Source organism: Sprattus sprattus, assembly GCF_963457725.1.
Source record: "Sprattus sprattus genome assembly, chromosome: 10".
NCBI classification, from domain to species: domain Eukaryota; kingdom Metazoa; phylum Chordata; class Actinopteri; order Clupeiformes; family Clupeidae; genus Sprattus; species Sprattus sprattus.
In genome coordinates this window covers 28,250,980-28,267,503 of record NC_137908.1, presented here as the reverse complement: position 1 = coordinate 28,267,503, position 16,524 = coordinate 28,250,980, and the positions used below count along the sequence as shown (strand labels likewise).

Below are 16,524 nucleotides of genomic sequence, written 5' to 3'. Positions count from 1 at the left end.
CTGTCTGTCTTCTTTTGCTTTGGGTCTTTGTTTGGTGCTTGGTTCCCACCGACTGGAGATGCACATGTGTTCCCCTGTCCAAGGCCTCCCAGGAGAAGCTGCCTCTTTTAAAGCGCAGAGTGAAAAGCAGTGGGGGGTTCTGCCCCCTCTCCTGAGTGCTCCCAATGCTGGGAACACAGAGAGGGAGAGAGAGAGAGGGAGAGGGAGAGGGAGAGAAGGTTGGGGTGGGGGGTTAATTCTCCTCACGCCTCCTGAGTTGGAGAGGGAGGGGAGAGAGAGAGAGAGAGAGAGAGGGAACAGAGCGACAGAGAGAGAGAGAGAGAGAGAGAGAGAGAGGGAACAGAGCGAGTAAGAAGGAAAGAGAGGGGAACAGAGTGACGGAGGGGGGCAAAGCAAAAAAGAATTGGCTTTTAGTCGCTCCAGCAAGCCTCTCACAGTAGGGGTGATGAGTTGAAGCGTATACAAACCTTTCTTTCTTTGGTTCTTAGGTTTTTCTTTATTTTCTTCATTTCTTAAGTTCGTTCTGTCTTTCATTCTCCTCTGCTTTTTCTGTCCCTCTCTTTATTTCTCTCCTCATTTCACTACCTTTCCCTTTTCTCTTGACTGGGTTTCTCTCTGGAGGGGTGGGTGGTGGTGGCCCTGATGTTTGTGAGTTTGTGACGTGCTGTTTGGCTCTCTCTCTTCTTTCACTCTTTTCTTCCTTGGCTTTTTTTCTAGCCTTTTCCCCCGGTCCCTCTGTACTTATTTGTTCTGTCTTCCTCCATCTCTCTCTCTCTCTCTCTTTCTCTCTTTTCCTTTCTGTGTCTTAAATTCCCTTGATTCAAGTCAGGCCATTTTTTTCCCATGTTAACTTTCTTCAGTCTGTCCCCCCCCCCCTCATCCTTTCCCCCTGCTCCCCCCTTTAGTAATCCCTTCCCTTCTCTTCTTTCCTGTCCTTCACCCCCTCTTCTCTCTTCCTCTCTTTCCTCTCTTTCACCCGCTTCTCTGTGCTGGCCTGCCGTGAGCCAGCTCTAATCGAATCAGTGGGGAGGGCGCTTGCCGCAGCACCCTGCTGAAAGGGAAGAGGGGGGAGCTTTAATTGGAGCGCTTCGCCCCGGTCGGGGCAGTGGGGCGGGTGAGTGGCGGGTGTGAAGGTGCTGAAACGGCTAGCATGCGCCCACATCACCGTCACCCCCACTTCCCACCCCACCCATCCCAAATCTCTCTTTCTCTTTCTCCCCCTCTCTCCCTGCCTTTACCCACACCACCATCACCCCACCCTCACCCCCCTAACATCCAGTTCCAGCTTCAGCACCATAACGAGCCAGTACCCATTCACGCCCAGCCAGCCAGAAAGAATAGGAAATTGGCAACCAGGGGCTCGGTCTGTGGAGGGACAGAAGGGGGGAACAGGGAGAACTGGACGAGGGAATGGAGGGGTAGGGGGAAGGGAGAAGGGTGAAAAGAAAAGAAAAGGAAAGAAGTGGAGGAGAGGAGAGGGGCTGCTATCTAATCCAACGGACTTTTTAAAAGAAACAAAGAGTGTTTAAAAGAAAGTTTCCTTTTGGAGCTGAAACAATGTGGCACATATGTGAGCTTTTTTTTAAACACAAGATTAAAGACAACATATATATTTATATATATATATATTTGGCCTTGTTGTTATGGAATAAAAGCTTTTTTTGTGTTGAATAAGAGCGAAAGGCAAGAGTTTCTGGAGCAAACGAGTAAACGTGCATTTGTCATGTGTGGAAACTTGGTCCGTCCTCAATTGGAGCAGGGAGTTATTGCAGGCTGGTCAGACAATGCCAGGAATATGCCCCAAATGCTCACTGTTTCCCTCCATCTATCTATTTCTCAACCCCTCTCTCTCTCTCTCTCTCTTCTTCTCGCTCTCTCTCTGTCTCCCTCTGTTCTTGTGTCTTTCTCTTCAATGCCCACGCTTGGCATCTCAGTGGCTCTCTCCATGATGGATCTTCGCAGTGCTCTGAATGGGAATGTGAAAGCTGACTGGGCCAGTATGCCAGTCTGGTCCTTTCAGTGCCTGTGCGTCAGTCTCACACTTGTCTTCAGTCAGGAGCATTCCTCCACTCCGCTCCGCTCTATCCCCCTAACACCACCCCCATTAATCCACAAAAGTAAAGAATGTGCTGGGCTGGGCAGGCAGGCAGGCCGGCAGGCAGGCAGGCAGGCAGGCAGGCAGGGAGGGAGGGAGAGAGAGAAAGAGAGAGTGAGGTGGAGAGTCTTTGCTCAGGTGCAGTGGGGTACCAGGGAGTAAGGCAGGGTGGGTGAAGAGGGTGGAGGTAACCTATGGATACCAACCCCCCCCCCCCCCACACACACACCTCTATCTGCACCACCCACCCCCACCTTTCTTCATCTGCCAAGGCCTAAGAGTGGCCATCCAGCTCCAGCTCCAGCCATCTCCTCTCCGTCTCACCCCTGACTCCTCTCTCTCCTCTCCCCTCTCTTCTCTGTCTCCACAGGGAATTGGACCACAATGACATTTCAGGCACTATAGAAGACACCAATGGGGCCTTCGCTGGATTGGATGGCCTCCACAAACTGTGAGTGTCTTACTTCATCCATCCCTCCCCCTGTCTCCCTTTCTTTCTTTCTTTCTTTCTCCTCCTCCTCACCACTCCATCCGTGTCCCTTTGAGCTCCTTGGCCGTCCATTGCTGTGCTATTGTGTGGGTCCCCTGGGCACCATTGTTCCCTTTCAATCCGCTCCTCGGCCAATGGGGGAGCGCCTGTCCCGGCTGCAGACACATTCAAGTTGAATTGCCCCACACCAGAACAAGCTAGTGTTGTGGGGAGCTGAACCCATTTGAGTTGTGTGTTTATCTTTTGCTATTTAAAGTTGGTTTCTGATGCTACACACCTCACACTCGTTAGCTATAGATCAATGCTGCTTCTTTTCCGAGTGTGTCTGACCACTTCACAGTTTTCCAGTGTGGTTGGTGATCTATACAGCTAGATTCTGTTCTGTCCTGGCCTGGCCTATAACTGAGATGGGGAGGACTGTGCTGTGATTGCAGTGGTGGTTCAGCTGAAGTTGGATGGGTGTTGTTGCCGTGGGTTGAGCCTGTTTGTGTGAATATACTTCCTGTACGCTCTGGGCTTGTCCCAGGGTCGGGAGATCAGGGCTGTTTTTGGGCGGGGGGGTGGGGGGGGGGGATTCTGGCTCAAGCTCTTTGGTTGAACACCAAGAGAGTGTGAAATCGGGAGGCGGTGTCGGTCAACCACATCAAACGCCCCGAGAGCCCCCCCCCCCCCCCTTACCCTTTTGTCCAGAGTGGGAGTGTGGAGGGGGAAAGATGGTGAAGGGGGGGCAGTGGCAAAGTGCGAAAGTGGTCCAGAGTTGCCCCGGACCGGCCGGAATCCAACCAGCTCTCGCTCCGGAAAGCCCATTGAACCACTCCTGGGAACGGGAGAGAAAAGGGCACGGACATCAAAGTAGATTTGCTGCCTGCTTTTTGTGTGTGTGTGTGTGTGTGTGTGTGTCTGTGTGTCTGTGTGTCTGTGTGTCTGTGTGTCTGTGTGTCTGTGTGTCTGTGTGCGTCTGCCTCTGTAAAATGGTTCAGATTATTCCCAATCGAGGCGAGCGTGACTGAGAGTGCAGAGTTGCAGATTGCCAGCTCCCCTCTGCCTTAGGTTCTGCCCACCAGGTTTCAGACCTCCTACCCCAACACACGCACACAAGCGCACACACACACACACACACACACGGACGCACACGCACACACACTCTCACTCATACCCACATTAAAGTGAGCTGCAGATGTGAGACTCGCCGTCATCCTGTGATCTGGTCGATATCGTTGACTTTGGCAATTGAGAAGCTGCCCAGATACTTAAATAGGTGAAGTGACATCAAACGCTGAGCTCAGTGGAGGTCTTCACAGGGGGTTATGGGTTGCCGTGGGGATGGCCGGAGCATGTCACGCTGAAGGATGGGAAGAGGTGATGTCTCTGTTGTTAGGTGATGGGTCTATTCTTTGTGAAGGTCTGTCCCACCCCCACTCCTACTGATCTTGCCACCCCCCCGCCCCTGCACACACATGAGTCAATCACACACCCATAACCACATGATGGTGTGTCACACAGAGGGGAAATGATTGACACAGTGAGGAGGCCATTATTTGGTGTGTGCTTGGGGGGAGGGGGGGGGGGTCTGTCATTCATGAGTAAGCCTGCCATAAGAAAGTAGAAAGTCTCTTTGCACGTCTGTGGAAACTTCTAGCAGCCTGGGTACCTGACTCAGTGGAACGTGTCTCTGCCGTGGCCCAGCCACTTCCTCCGAGCCTGCCAGTCAGAGCTGAGAGAGGGGAAGAGAGAGGGCGTAAGGTCCCAGGCTTTGATGTGCGTGCCAGGCACCTGATCCTGACTTCCACAAGCATGTGGTTCCCTGCTGCTCTTTACAGGCCCAAATACAGTCACGTAGCAGCGCTGAGAGAACTCTGTTGGACATATGGAAGTGTTTAAAGTCAAAAGTGTCGCAATGGACAGTAGCATGATTCAACTTTTTTAAGGGTGGACTACGAAGCACTTGATATTGAGTGACTGAGAGACTGCTTTATCCTGTGTGTGTGTGTGTGTGTGTGTGTGTGTGTGTGTGTGTGTGTGTGTGTGTGTGTGTGTGTGTGTGTGTGTGTGTGTGTGTGTGTGTGTGTGTGTGTGCAGGTATCAGAGGGGAGACGTAGATACGGAAACAATCTGTCCCCTGTAATCCCTTTAGGACAGTAAGGGAGCAGATTCAGGAGCGATCTGAAGTTTAGCAATGCAGGGAACACCCCTGTGAATCAGATGACTGTTTCTGCTCTTCACGCACAGACATGAAGGGAAGAGAGAGATTGAGAGAGAGAGAGAGAGAGAGAGAGTGTGTGTGTGTGTGTGACTGACTGACTGACTGGGAGGGAGAGAAAAAGAAAGGGAAATGAAGGAGATGATCGTGCAGAGCAGAAGAGAGAAGTGAAGGGGATAGATGAGGAGGAGGAGGAGGTGGTGGTGGGGTCTTTGAAGACCGGATTAGTCCCCCAGAATGGAGCAAACTGCTTGTTCTCTGTTTGAACCCTCTCCTGACAAGGCTACTTTTATTACTTTACAAGGCGCGTTGTCTTCCAGTGCGAGGGACCCCCTTCTCATGGGACCGCTGGCTCTCAGCTCCACCCTGTCATCGCTATTAAATTCTAATAAAGATAAAAGTGGGCTTTGAAGAGAGTGTTCTGTGTGTGTGGGTGTGTGTGTGTGTGTGTGTGTGTGTGGGACCCTGGATCCTTCACTCACCTAATCTCTACACAGTTCGGATTTCCAATACCTCCAATCCCTGCTCTTATCAGATTCAGCCAAACTAATTGTCTCTCTCTCTCTCTCCCCCCTTTCTCCCCTTGTTTTCACTCCTACTTCCATTTCTCTCTTTTTGTCCATTTCTGCTTTTTGTCTGCTCTCTCTCTCTTTCTCTCCCTCTCTCCTCTCCTCCCTGTGCTCTTCTCTTCATGTTTGGAAATTGCAGAACTCTGTTTGGAAACAAGATCAAGTCGGTGGCCAAGAAAGCCTTCTCAGGCCTCAAGGCTCTGCAGCACCTGTGAGTATCCCAGCATGCATTGTGGCCACCCTCGCCGCGTCTGCCAAAAGTGGCTGCCTGAGAGGGCTGCTAGCAATTTAATAGCGTCTTTGTAAGCGGAGAGGACGAGACAGTTTAGCAGGGCCCAGCTGCCTTCCCCAGCCCTCGTTAGAGCCAGCTTCAACTCTGGCCTTTCCCCCCACACCCCCACACCCACACCCCCACCCCCAGTACAGGGGGAGCAGGAGTTGTTCAGCATATGGTGAGTGCCTGTTCTGCTGCGAAATTCATGCAGAGGCACTTTTCCAGCAGCGGCATGTTTGAAGAACCCCCCCTCCCCCCTTTTCCCCAACCCCTTTGATTACTAAGACTGGGGAGTATCTTATAAAGTGTAACACGGTGCAGGCTTTTTTTTCCACCCTGTCGAGAGTAAGGCCCCTGTAAATAGTGTGTGTGTGTGTGTGTGTGTGTGTGAGGGGGAAAGGCCGTGCTGACTGTTGTGTCCTCTGCTGTCTGTCCACCCTACAGGAACCTGGGCGAGAACACCATCCGCTCCATCCAGCAGGAGTCCTTCGGTATGATGGCCAACCTTCAGAGCCTGTGAGTGTTTCAAAACAAAAAATATACACCAGTCACATACCAGGGGCCAGTCATATACACACCTATACACACTCAAGTATATAGAATGCATACAAGCACACTCATGCATATAGTACGCGTACCCACTCCCACTCACACCATCACATACATACAACCTAATGTGCAACTTCCTTCTGAGTGAACAGTCAGGTCACAGTAACAAAACTTAAAATGCATCACAAGGATGTGCTTGCTGTGTAACACTAACCCCCCCCCCCCCCCATCTCCCTCCCTCTAATTTTCCACCCCTCCCTCGTCTTCCTCCACAGGCGTCTCGAGAGCGACAGCTTCCTGTGCGACTGCCAGCTGCAGTGGCTACCCGCGTGGCTGGTGGCCCGAGGGTTGCAGGCGGGGGTCAGTGCCACCTGTGCCCACCCAGAGAGCCTGAAGGGCACCACCATCTTCGAAGCGCCCGTCGACAGCTTTGTGTGCGGTCAGTACCACTCCAAGCTGTCCCAGAGCGAATAAGAGGAATTTACTCACTGAAAATCACAAGTGCATTATAAAGCTTGTAATATCTCTTATTAGTTATGTACCTCAGTGTTAAGGAGTCTTAGTCCTATGTTGTAATAAAATAGGTTCCTGATTGAAACTGAGGCTAATTCAGGCCATTATCTTGGTTTATGTTCCCGTTTGAGGATTAATACCTAATTGTCTGTCTGTGTGTGTGTATCCTGTGCAGATGACCTGCCCAAGCCCCAGATCACGGTGCATCCGGCGAGCTCGGTGTCGGTGCTGGGCCAGGACGTCCGCCTGAGCTGCACGGCGGCCAGCAGCAGCAGCTCACCCATGACCTTCGCCTGGCGCAAGGACCAGGAGCCGCTGCGCCACGCCGAGCTGGAGAACTTTGCCCATGTGCGCGCCCACGCCACCGCCGGCACCCCTGCCACCGCCGCCTCCTCCTCCTCCCCCGTCCCAGCGGCCGCCCACAGCAACGTGATGGAGTACACCACCGTGCTGCACCTGCGCCGCGTCGCCTTCTCCCACGAGGGCCGCTACCAGTGCGTCATCACCAACCACTTCGGCTCCTCCTACTCCCAGAAGGCCCGGCTCACCGTCAACGGTAAGGCTGGAGATGCCGACACACCCAAAATAAGTCTCCATCTGAAGATTACACCATACTGGGCTTATTATTGTACTATTCGATTTCGAACTCACATTTGTATAAATCTCATTGGGGATCTAGTTACAGCTAGCCTGACGATGTCATACTCATAATTCCCCTCAGAATATGAGTCTGATACTGACCCATTGGGCTGTGATTATTTGGCGTGTTTCAACGAACCAGGGGAAAAAATGCCTCTTCGCTCAATTGGATACCTACAGCCAATCAGAGCAACATAGTATGACCATCTGATACATTAAAACTTTTTCCTTTTTAGGAAGGACGGCAAAAACATATTTTCGATCGACAAATGCCTTGATCGCTTTTCTCTATTCCTCTTTCAAAATTAATGCACTGTCAATATCTGTCAGATATGCCTGCTCACGAACTTATTAGCAGCAAGGCTAGCTAGCTACTATGTGTTTCAATGGATTTTTTGTTGAAGCGTTAGCAATAACCTATCAATAATGGTCTAGAGCGCTTCAGTTAGGACCTACAATCCTCGGCAACATTCGTGTTGCACATACACAACTAACCGAGTCAATGTAGACATAAAAAAGTCGTGTAGATAGCTTAAATCACATAAAATATGTCCCACTAAGCTCCCGAGCCGCCGCCATCTTGGTACGATTTCTGATCTATCTATCTAATCAACTCAAGCGTTGGTTGGTCATCTGTCCATCATCATATAAAGCCCGCCCTGACAATTTGATTGGTCCGACAGAATCCTGACTTCTTAAAACGCTCCCCAATTTGCACAGAGCCAGACCATATCTCCTAGACCAAAAATGTTGTGGGCGGGGTTTCGGGCTGGTATCCAGGCTAAGTCACAGCAGTGTTAGTTAGTAACCAGTATTATCTATGCAGTCATTCATACTGACTGATACTGGCTGTCGTGTTGTGGTGGCTTTGCTATCCATCATTGTAATACTTTCTCGTAAACAGTAAAAGGCAGTAGTAAGTGCGAATGTAGCATATGGCTCAATTGGCTATAAAATGTTGATTATTGTAGAATTGCATGCCCATCTGAAGAATAATGACATGGGGTGCTATGGAGTTCATATTTCTACAGGACGGAAGGGAGGGGGAAGGAGGGGGGGGGGGGGTTCTGGAGCTTAAGTGTTTCAGCTGGAGGGTGGAATGCATGAGTGACCATGTCTCCCCCCCCCCCCCACCCTACCCCCTTCCACAATCTGATCTCTGTCCTTTAGCTGGAATTTGGAACAAATTGATTTCTCCGCATTAACCCCCCCCCCCCCCCCACCCCCAACCGAGCCCCTGAATTACACGTCCTGTTGGTTTTGTCCGACAGATGCGGTTGGCCTGCAGGCATTATGTGTATTTATTTATTTTATTATTCTTTTATTTGACTTTGTTTTATTTGGGTTGGCTTCATGCTTCATGTCCCCCAAATCAGGCCCATTTCCTCTAGTGTAATTGAGTTAGGCTGGGCCTTCAAACGCTGAATACGGCATCTGTGAGTGTGTTTAACTGTGAAGGCAGAGACCTGGGCTAGTCGGAGTATGTCACGATCAGATGTGCCTTGTGTCCCTCTTAAGAACAACGCTTCTCTTTGTTTCTCTTCTCACGCTCTTTAAATCTCTCATCGTCTTTTTTCTTCTTTCCATCTCTCCTTCAGTGTTGCCCTCGTTTGCCAAGACTCCGCGGGACCTGACGGTGCGCGTCGGTGCCACGGCGCGGTTGGAATGCGCGGCGGAGGGCCACCCGGCCCCTCAAATGGCCTGGCAGAAGGACGGCGGCACCGACTTCCCGGCCGCCCGCGAGCGCCGCATGCACGTGATGCCTGACGACGACGTCTTCTTCATCACCGACGTCAAGCCCGAAGACGCTGGCGTCTACAGCTGCACCGCCCGCAACTCTGCTGGCACCGCCTCGGCCAACGCCACCCTCTCCGTGCTGGGTAAGGACACCACTCTTGCAGTCTGCCCCATCTGCCCTGGGGTGCACACACCCTCAAGTCTCTCCAGCCCTGGTCAGTGTGGGGGTGTAGTGGTTCACTTTGCAAGCGGCTGACCTAGGTTCGATTCCACTGCAGGCTGTCGGTAACTCGGTTTTGATAAGAGCGTCTGCTAAATACCTGAGCCTTGAACCCTTGACCCTTGACCCCAGTGCTATTCTAACCTGACTGGTTCTTGCACTGTACAACCCATCATCCCTCATTGGGCTCACTGCTAGTGCTAATGCTAATGCTAAGGCTGTCCTTGTGGTCACTCACTGTGCAGTCATCTCTGCCACTCCAGCAGCTCCCCCCCCCCCCCCCCCCCCTCTTGGTTAGATGATCCCATGCTTCCCTTCCTTTCCCTTCCCATGATGCATCAGTGGGGCTGCTCCTCTGTGAGGAGAGCAGTGATGTTTGCGCTGCCCTCTCCAAGATGTGGGGGTTTGGCTAACCTCTTAGGTATATGGCGTGGCTCTCCACAGCTGTGGCCTTCTGCTTCACAGGTCAAAGGGCAGAGGTCGCAGGGCAGGTCACATGGGGGCAGAGGTTGGTGGGCTCACAGAGGAGTATTTGTTTGTGTGTGTGTGTGTGTGTGTGTGTGTGTAGGAGGAAGCGGAGAGGAAGGCGGAGAAACACACATACACACACACACACACAGGACTAGTTTCCTGTGCTAGCTTAAATAGTGGGCTTTCTCTGTTCTTCATAGAGGTTTGGTTGTTGGTGCTGAGCTAATGAGAGGAGTGGAGGTATTATTAAATGGTGGAGGTGGAGGTTGGGCACTGCGAACATGACTAGAGGAGCAGTGGTTTAGGGCTCTCGTTATCTCTCCCTCTTCCTCCCGTTCTCTCTCTCTCTCTCTCTCTTAATATTATTAGATGGTGGAGGTGGCGTTTTGGCGGTTGGAACATGACTAGAGAAGCAGTGGTCTAGGGCTGCTGGTAGTGCGCCATGTTTTGTGCTTCTAGACGTACACCAATGAGTTTGAAAACCACAGCTTCTTCACTGCTCCTCTGGTCTGTGCTGGAGTTGTTCCTGTCTTGATCCTGACCCCTGTCTCTCTCTCTCTCTCTCTCTCTCTCTCTTTTCTCTCTCTTTCACTCTCTCTCTCTCCATCCCTCTCCTGCAGAGACTCCTCACCTGGGTCAGGCTATGGAGGACCGCAGTGTGGTGGTGGGTGACACGGTTGCCCTGCAGTGCAAGGCCCTAGGCAGCCCGCCCCCCCGCATCACCTGGCTCCGTGGCGACGAGCCTCTGCGCCCGGGCGAGCGCCACCACTTCACGCCCGGCAACCAGCTGCTGGTCATCCGGCAGGCGGTGCCCGAGGACGCCGGCCGCTACACCTGCCTCATGTCCAACCCGCTGGGCACGGAGCGCGCCCACTGCCAGCTCAACGTGCGGCAGCAGGCCTCGGGCCCCTGCGCCGCCCCACAGGGCCCCGCCACGGGAACCATCGCCGCCGGAATCATCGTCATCGCTGTGGTGACGAGCGTGGTGGCCACCTCGCTGGTGTGGGTGTGCATCATCTACCAGACGAGGAAGAGGAGCGAGGAGTGCAGCGTCACCAACACAGGTCTGTGCTCCGTCAGGTTTAGGGGGGCGGTCAGGGTGGATCTACTGATCTCAGACCAGTGGGATTAAATCATTCTCATTCTCTCAGACGAGACCATCGTCCCTCCTGACGTCCCCAGCTACCTGTCCTCCCAGGGGACACTGTCGGAGAGGCAAGACGGGTCCATCCAGGTGGACAGTAGTGGTAGCCCCCAGCCCAACGGTCACATAGACAGTAACGGTGAGATGGCATGCCTCTGTCAAACTCTTACTGTGTATACCATGGTGCTCTAATCTCCTCCACCTGTCCCACTTTCAGGAGTCACACACTAGACACATCTGTATGGCAGCAGCTTATTAGTACACTGATATGAACCCCCCATGAGCATGGAAATAAACAGCTTTTTTCTCTTTGTCTCTCCTCCTCCTCCTTCTTCTCCTCCTCCTCCTCCTATTCCTTCTCCTCCTCCTCCTCCCTGTAGGCTTTGACCACCCCGTGTGCTCCGACTGCATGGAGAACTACTCCAAGCCCCCAGACTACCTCTTGCAGAGCAGTGGCCTGGAGTACCAGCAGACCCACCACCACTCGGGGTACATCAGCGTCCCCGTGGGCAACCCGACGCCCCCCCATGCCACCACAACCCCCCACTGCAACGGCACCCCCAACGGGGTCCGACGGGACCTTCCACCTTTCCCCAGCAACCACGACAGGGTAGCCTCGCCCAAGAAGCTTGGAGAAAGTAAAGGTGCGTCAACCAGGACACCATCGAATTTACACACACACACACACACACACACACGTATCCACCTACTGTGCTCATAAATTACAGCTAATGCTGCTGCTCATGTCATCAGCACCTGAGGAAAGGCAGGTTGTGTCTCGCCCTTGGCCAATGGAATGGTTTGAGTTGGCTCACTGCAGGAATGCAGTTTCAATCCACAAGCCCTTGCATAGCCCAAAGGTGTGTGTGTGTGTGTGTGTGTGTGTGTGTGTGTGTGTGTGTGTGTGTGTGTGTGCGTGCGCGCAATGTGTTTTTTTGTTTTTTAATGCTGACATGGCATCAACCTCTCACCTCCTTTTCCCTACCCAGATCCTGCCATCACCAGGATGGGGATGTTGGGGGACGACAGCTTCCACAGGCCGGTCAAGCTGTCCCCCCTGACCTCAGTGGACATTGAGCGTGGCTCGGAGGTCACCCAGACTCTGCTGTCCAACGGACACACTCCCAGAGCCCTCCAGAGCGAGAGCCCCTCTCTCAGGCCAGGCAGCGACTAGCATCCCCCTCCTCCTTTCACCCCACAAAAGAGAAGACATTTTGGACTCTTGACGCTGCCGTCACCTTTTTTGTCGTTTTTGTTTTGCACTGAGAGCCGCTACCTCAGCCAGGAGGAAAAGGAGGAGGCAGAGCTCGCCCAGTTTCACTAAACTAAGAGGAAGAGGAGGAGGAGGAGGAGGAGGATGATGAGGGAAGAGGGTGTTTCACGGTTTAAAGGTGAAGCTTGCTTGTGGGGGCTGTGTCCCACATGAGCGTTTTAGCTGTACATAGTCTTAAATCTTCCCAAGGGAGCTTCCATTTATGAAAAAGACAAAAGTCACTTGCATTTGAAGCATGCAAATGTAGGGAATACTGTACAGTATAAGAGAGTGCTATAACATTGGACAATGGACTGTACATAAGAGGTTTCGTATAAATATATATTATATATTATATCTAACTTTTACAAAGAGTATTTGGATTTATTCTGTGCATGATAAGAACTGAGTGATGTTATTTTTTTCCCCTTGTTAACAAGCCTTTCCAGCTGTCTTATTTTCTCACGGTTAACTGTGGTGCCTTAATAATGCATGAGCAGAGTGTACATCAGTACATTTTGTGCTTTTCATACCATATCACACATCCAGTGTATTGCAGTGAAACCTTGGACCTGACATGTTGTCGGTCTATGGCCTTAAGTCATGTAGGTCTGGCTATGGGAAGGAAAAGAGTTTTGGTGTGATTTATTTGACACTGAAGAGGAGACACAGGTTGGCTTTATATAATGTGATTAAGCACTTTGCCATATGATTTATATACAGGACATTTTTTTTTTTTTTTACGTGCAGATTTTGATTGTATTCTCATAGGAATGTATGGATTCCTAACAGCTTTGCCAAGGCACATATCACAGTGATGACATTTTGTCTCTCTAAATCAAACAAAACAAACAAACAAATAAAAAAAACACCCAAGACTCTCTCCCATTGACTAAGGACCTTACCACATCACCGAGCTGCTTTTTCTTCACCCGATACCTGTGGTGCTTCAATAGGTTTGCATTGTTTTTGGTTTTCTTGTCTTCTGGAATCTGACATGAATGTGGACCTTCTCCAAAAACAACAGTAGTTTTTGTTTTTATTTGATCGTAACAGACGCCTAGTTCTTGCAGAAGCCTAATGTTGCCAAACTACAAAAGGGATAACGTCGACCTCTGGACTCACTTGAAAGGAGGCTTCCTGAAAAGGGCTGCATAACCTGCTGTCTGGGGGTCTCTTAACAGCACCCCATGTCTCTCTCTCTCACACACACACACACACACACACACACAGGCAATGGCCAGTAAACTCTAAACCTTACTCCAGCTTTCTTAACACCTCGTTGCAACACTACATCAAAGTCTGTTCAGATTTGACATGATCCACATCCACACCCGCGTCGACGAGGAACGGCCAGCAAAGTGCTCAACTCCATTCTGTGAAAAGCTCAGCGTTATTTGAAAGATTTTTTTTCTACCAAACCAAGTACAGCTGAACAGCCTGTGTTTGTTTGAACGGACATTATTGGGATTGTGGGCTTTTATGTGCTCAGATTAATTTATTTAAATGAACACTCAAACTGTTGTACATTGACAAAGCTAAGACGTTGAAGTGTCTAACAGGCAAGTGTCTATTAAAGTCACATTTTGCTATTTTACACTATGACTTTGTTTCTTGCTGTTTGAGAGATGTTGCTAGTCTAATGAATTTATACTCTGTCTGTATTTATTCAATGGCCAACACAAATCCACAAAGTGTGTCTGCAAATACGGTTCATAGATGATACTGAACTACATTTTTACTCACAGTGGTGCATGAAGTGTTGGCAGAAACGATTGAAAGCCTTTATTGTCATTGTATTTGCATACAACACAAATGTATGGGATAAACGGATGTGAATGCATACAGCTCAAGACCTTCACACACCTCCCTTAAATGCTCTTTGAGCTCTGTGGGCTACCGTGTGTGAGGTGGAACTCAAGTCGCTGTACAGGATTCCTGCATGCTGATGACAGGCCATTGTTCCCACACAGAGAGATGGTGACAGGCCAACTGACAAACACACACACCTGGCCAAGGCCTGTGGAGTCTTCGGCCCTTATATGGGTTGTGCTTGGTGTGTTTCTCCTCCGGATCACCTTGAGTTACATGCACACCACGTACATAAAATGAGACACTCCACCTTTTACACAGCAGTTAGATCCAGTCAAACACTTCAAAATACCAAAATGGTCTGATACTGTCTAGTTTTTCTATCCACCCTTGGTCATGTGACCTGCCTTGATTCATTCTTCATGGCCATAATGTCAAGGTGTCATTTTGTGGAGCAGTGTTATTGAGTGATTTCTAAAGTTTAAGCTTCTTCAATTCGGGGCAACTTCATCCCCATGTTTGAGAAATCTACCTCAGCTAACATCTCTGTTTGAAAGGATTTGAACAAGTAGCACTTGTTGAGTAATGCTTTGACCCAGGTGATAGCTGTATATGTCAACGTGTATCCATTATAATTGTATGTTTTACATGTAGTACATGAGTACATAAAGCAAGTAAAAGATTTGAAAAAAATCAAGAAGAATATTAAGAAGGAAAACGTAGAGGTACCAGACTATACAGGCAATATATATGTGTGCACGTGTGTGTGTGTGTGTGTGTGTGTGTGTGTGTGTGTGTGTGTGTGTGAATGCCACCCATTGAGACTCTGAGGCTGAGGTCCCCAAAAGGGAATAAGGGTTGTGCTGGAGTCACTGCAACCTTCAGGAAGCCAGTCATGTCCGTATGCCCAACTCCCAGCATGCATTTCCCTCCTCATTTAGAGAGTTAGCCTTCAAACTGTTTAGTTTGTCTTGTACAATTCACTAGGCCAGTGCTTTTGGGTTCCCGTCTGACTCTGCAGAGTGCAAGATCTTGTAAGCAGATGGTCCATTTTATATACTGTATATATAAATATATATATATATATGTTTAATTAGGGTTTTCTATATAAGCAAGTTTGTTTTGTGTGCAGGGTCATATCTGTGCTCTGTATATATGGTTGTACTCATCAAACACCGGAATTGCTAATGACATTTTTTTTCCTTAGCCCTGACATACTAGCAATGCTAAAACCACAAGTATACTGAAACTTTCACATACTGCACTCAACTATACAACTGAGTCTAATTAACACTTAACAGCAAACAAACAAACAAACAAACAAACAAACAATCAATCAAAACAAAAACATGATTTTAATGCATAATCTTGAACCATGCACACAAAACAGAATACTTTTCATGGCATTGTCATTGGAGGTATCTGTTTGAAAATGATCTGTGTGGTTAAATACCTGGAATTCAAACAGTTAAACCCAATATGCTTTGCACTGATGACCAAGAATGCATTGCGCTAGGTAATACGATAGGGGGCCTGCCTCTCCAAGCACCAGGTGTCCATCTATCCCCCCCCCCGCACCCCAGCACTTCCCCCAAACCACTGACCAGCTCAAACTGGGGCCTCATTGGTGGGGGGTCGGGGGGGGGGGGGGGGGATCAAGAGTTGAAGGCTCAACTGTGATCCTCCCCAGGGCTGGTCATGAAAGCATGGTGCGTCGCACCTTCTCATACGCCCCCAGGAAGATGAAGCCGCCCAGGCTGATGGCGGTCATCCTGGGAATACTTCCTGCAAAGAGCCTGGAAGAGACACAGACACACAGGAGGCAGGAGTCAGAGCAACATACCCACAGCAATGCCCACAGTGAGGGGTCAAATATGTGGAGTGTAAAGAGAGAGCGAGAGACAGAGAAAGAGAAAGAGAGAGAGAGACAGAGACAGAGAAAGACAGAGAGAGACAGAGAGAGAGACAGAGAGAGAGAGGGAGAGAGAGAGAGAGAGGGAGAGAGAGAGAGGGAGGGAGGGAGGGAGGGAGGGAGGGAGGGAGGGAGGGAGAGAGAGAGAGAGAAAGAAACAAAGGCAGTTTCAAGTTGGTAAATCATTTGAAAGCCCTATACAGACAGAGGTGTGACATGTTTTGAAAAGCAGTGTGTTTGGTTCCTGTATTCGCTAGCGGATGGCCGTGTGCCTGGTCAGCGTGTGGAGCGGAGCGTTTCTGCAGGAATGCGGTCCGCTGGGGCCGTGCTGACGGCAGAGGGGGGTTTTGTGGGACAGGCCCCCGAAAGCGATGTGCTCTCCCAAGGCCCTTTTCCACGCAGCTGTTTTTGGTATTAAAGCCGGGCCCCAGGGGCCCCTCAGCATGACTGATGGCCAGATGACATCCACACACGTCCCTCAAACATCCACCGACACCCCCCCCTCCCCCCCTCCGGCTCCAAATCCCGTTCCAACTCCCCTACCCACCACCACCGCCGCCCCCTCTCACATTCTCCCTCAGCTGGGTGAATTAGGCAATGTCCAGTGTTCCTCCGAGCGGGCCGGTACAGTAACACCCACATGCCTG

At 50.4% G+C, this 16,524-nt stretch overlaps 2 protein-coding genes across 2 annotated transcripts in view; one reads left to right on the top strand and one right to left on the bottom strand.

The window, feature by feature from the left end:
- Positions 1 to 13,698, top strand: part of lrig1 (leucine-rich repeats and immunoglobulin-like domains 1) — a 39,919-nt gene extending 26,221 nt beyond the window's left edge. Inside the window, 10 exon segments of the mRNA XM_080846536.1 lie at positions 2,466 to 2,546; positions 5,494 to 5,565; positions 6,073 to 6,144; positions 6,453 to 6,616; positions 6,866 to 7,246; positions 8,928 to 9,209; positions 10,378 to 10,821; positions 10,909 to 11,040; positions 11,282 to 11,545; positions 11,891 to 13,698. Coding sequence (XP_080702662.1) covers positions 2,466 to 2,546; positions 5,494 to 5,565; positions 6,073 to 6,144; positions 6,453 to 6,616; positions 6,866 to 7,246; positions 8,928 to 9,209; positions 10,378 to 10,821; positions 10,909 to 11,040; positions 11,282 to 11,545; positions 11,891 to 12,075 — 2,077 coding nt within the window. The 3' untranslated portion in view covers positions 12,076 to 13,698.
- Positions 13,699 to 15,301: 1,603 nt separating this feature from the next.
- slc25a26 (solute carrier family 25 member 26) overlaps positions 15,302 to 16,524 on the bottom strand; it is a 56,295-nt gene continuing 55,072 nt past the window's right edge. The window contains exon 10 of the mRNA XM_080845794.1: positions 15,302 to 15,761. Within this exon, the coding sequence (XP_080701920.1) occupies positions 15,662 to 15,761 (100 nt within the window). The 3' untranslated portion in view covers positions 15,302 to 15,661. The remainder of the gene's footprint in view (positions 15,762 to 16,524) is intronic.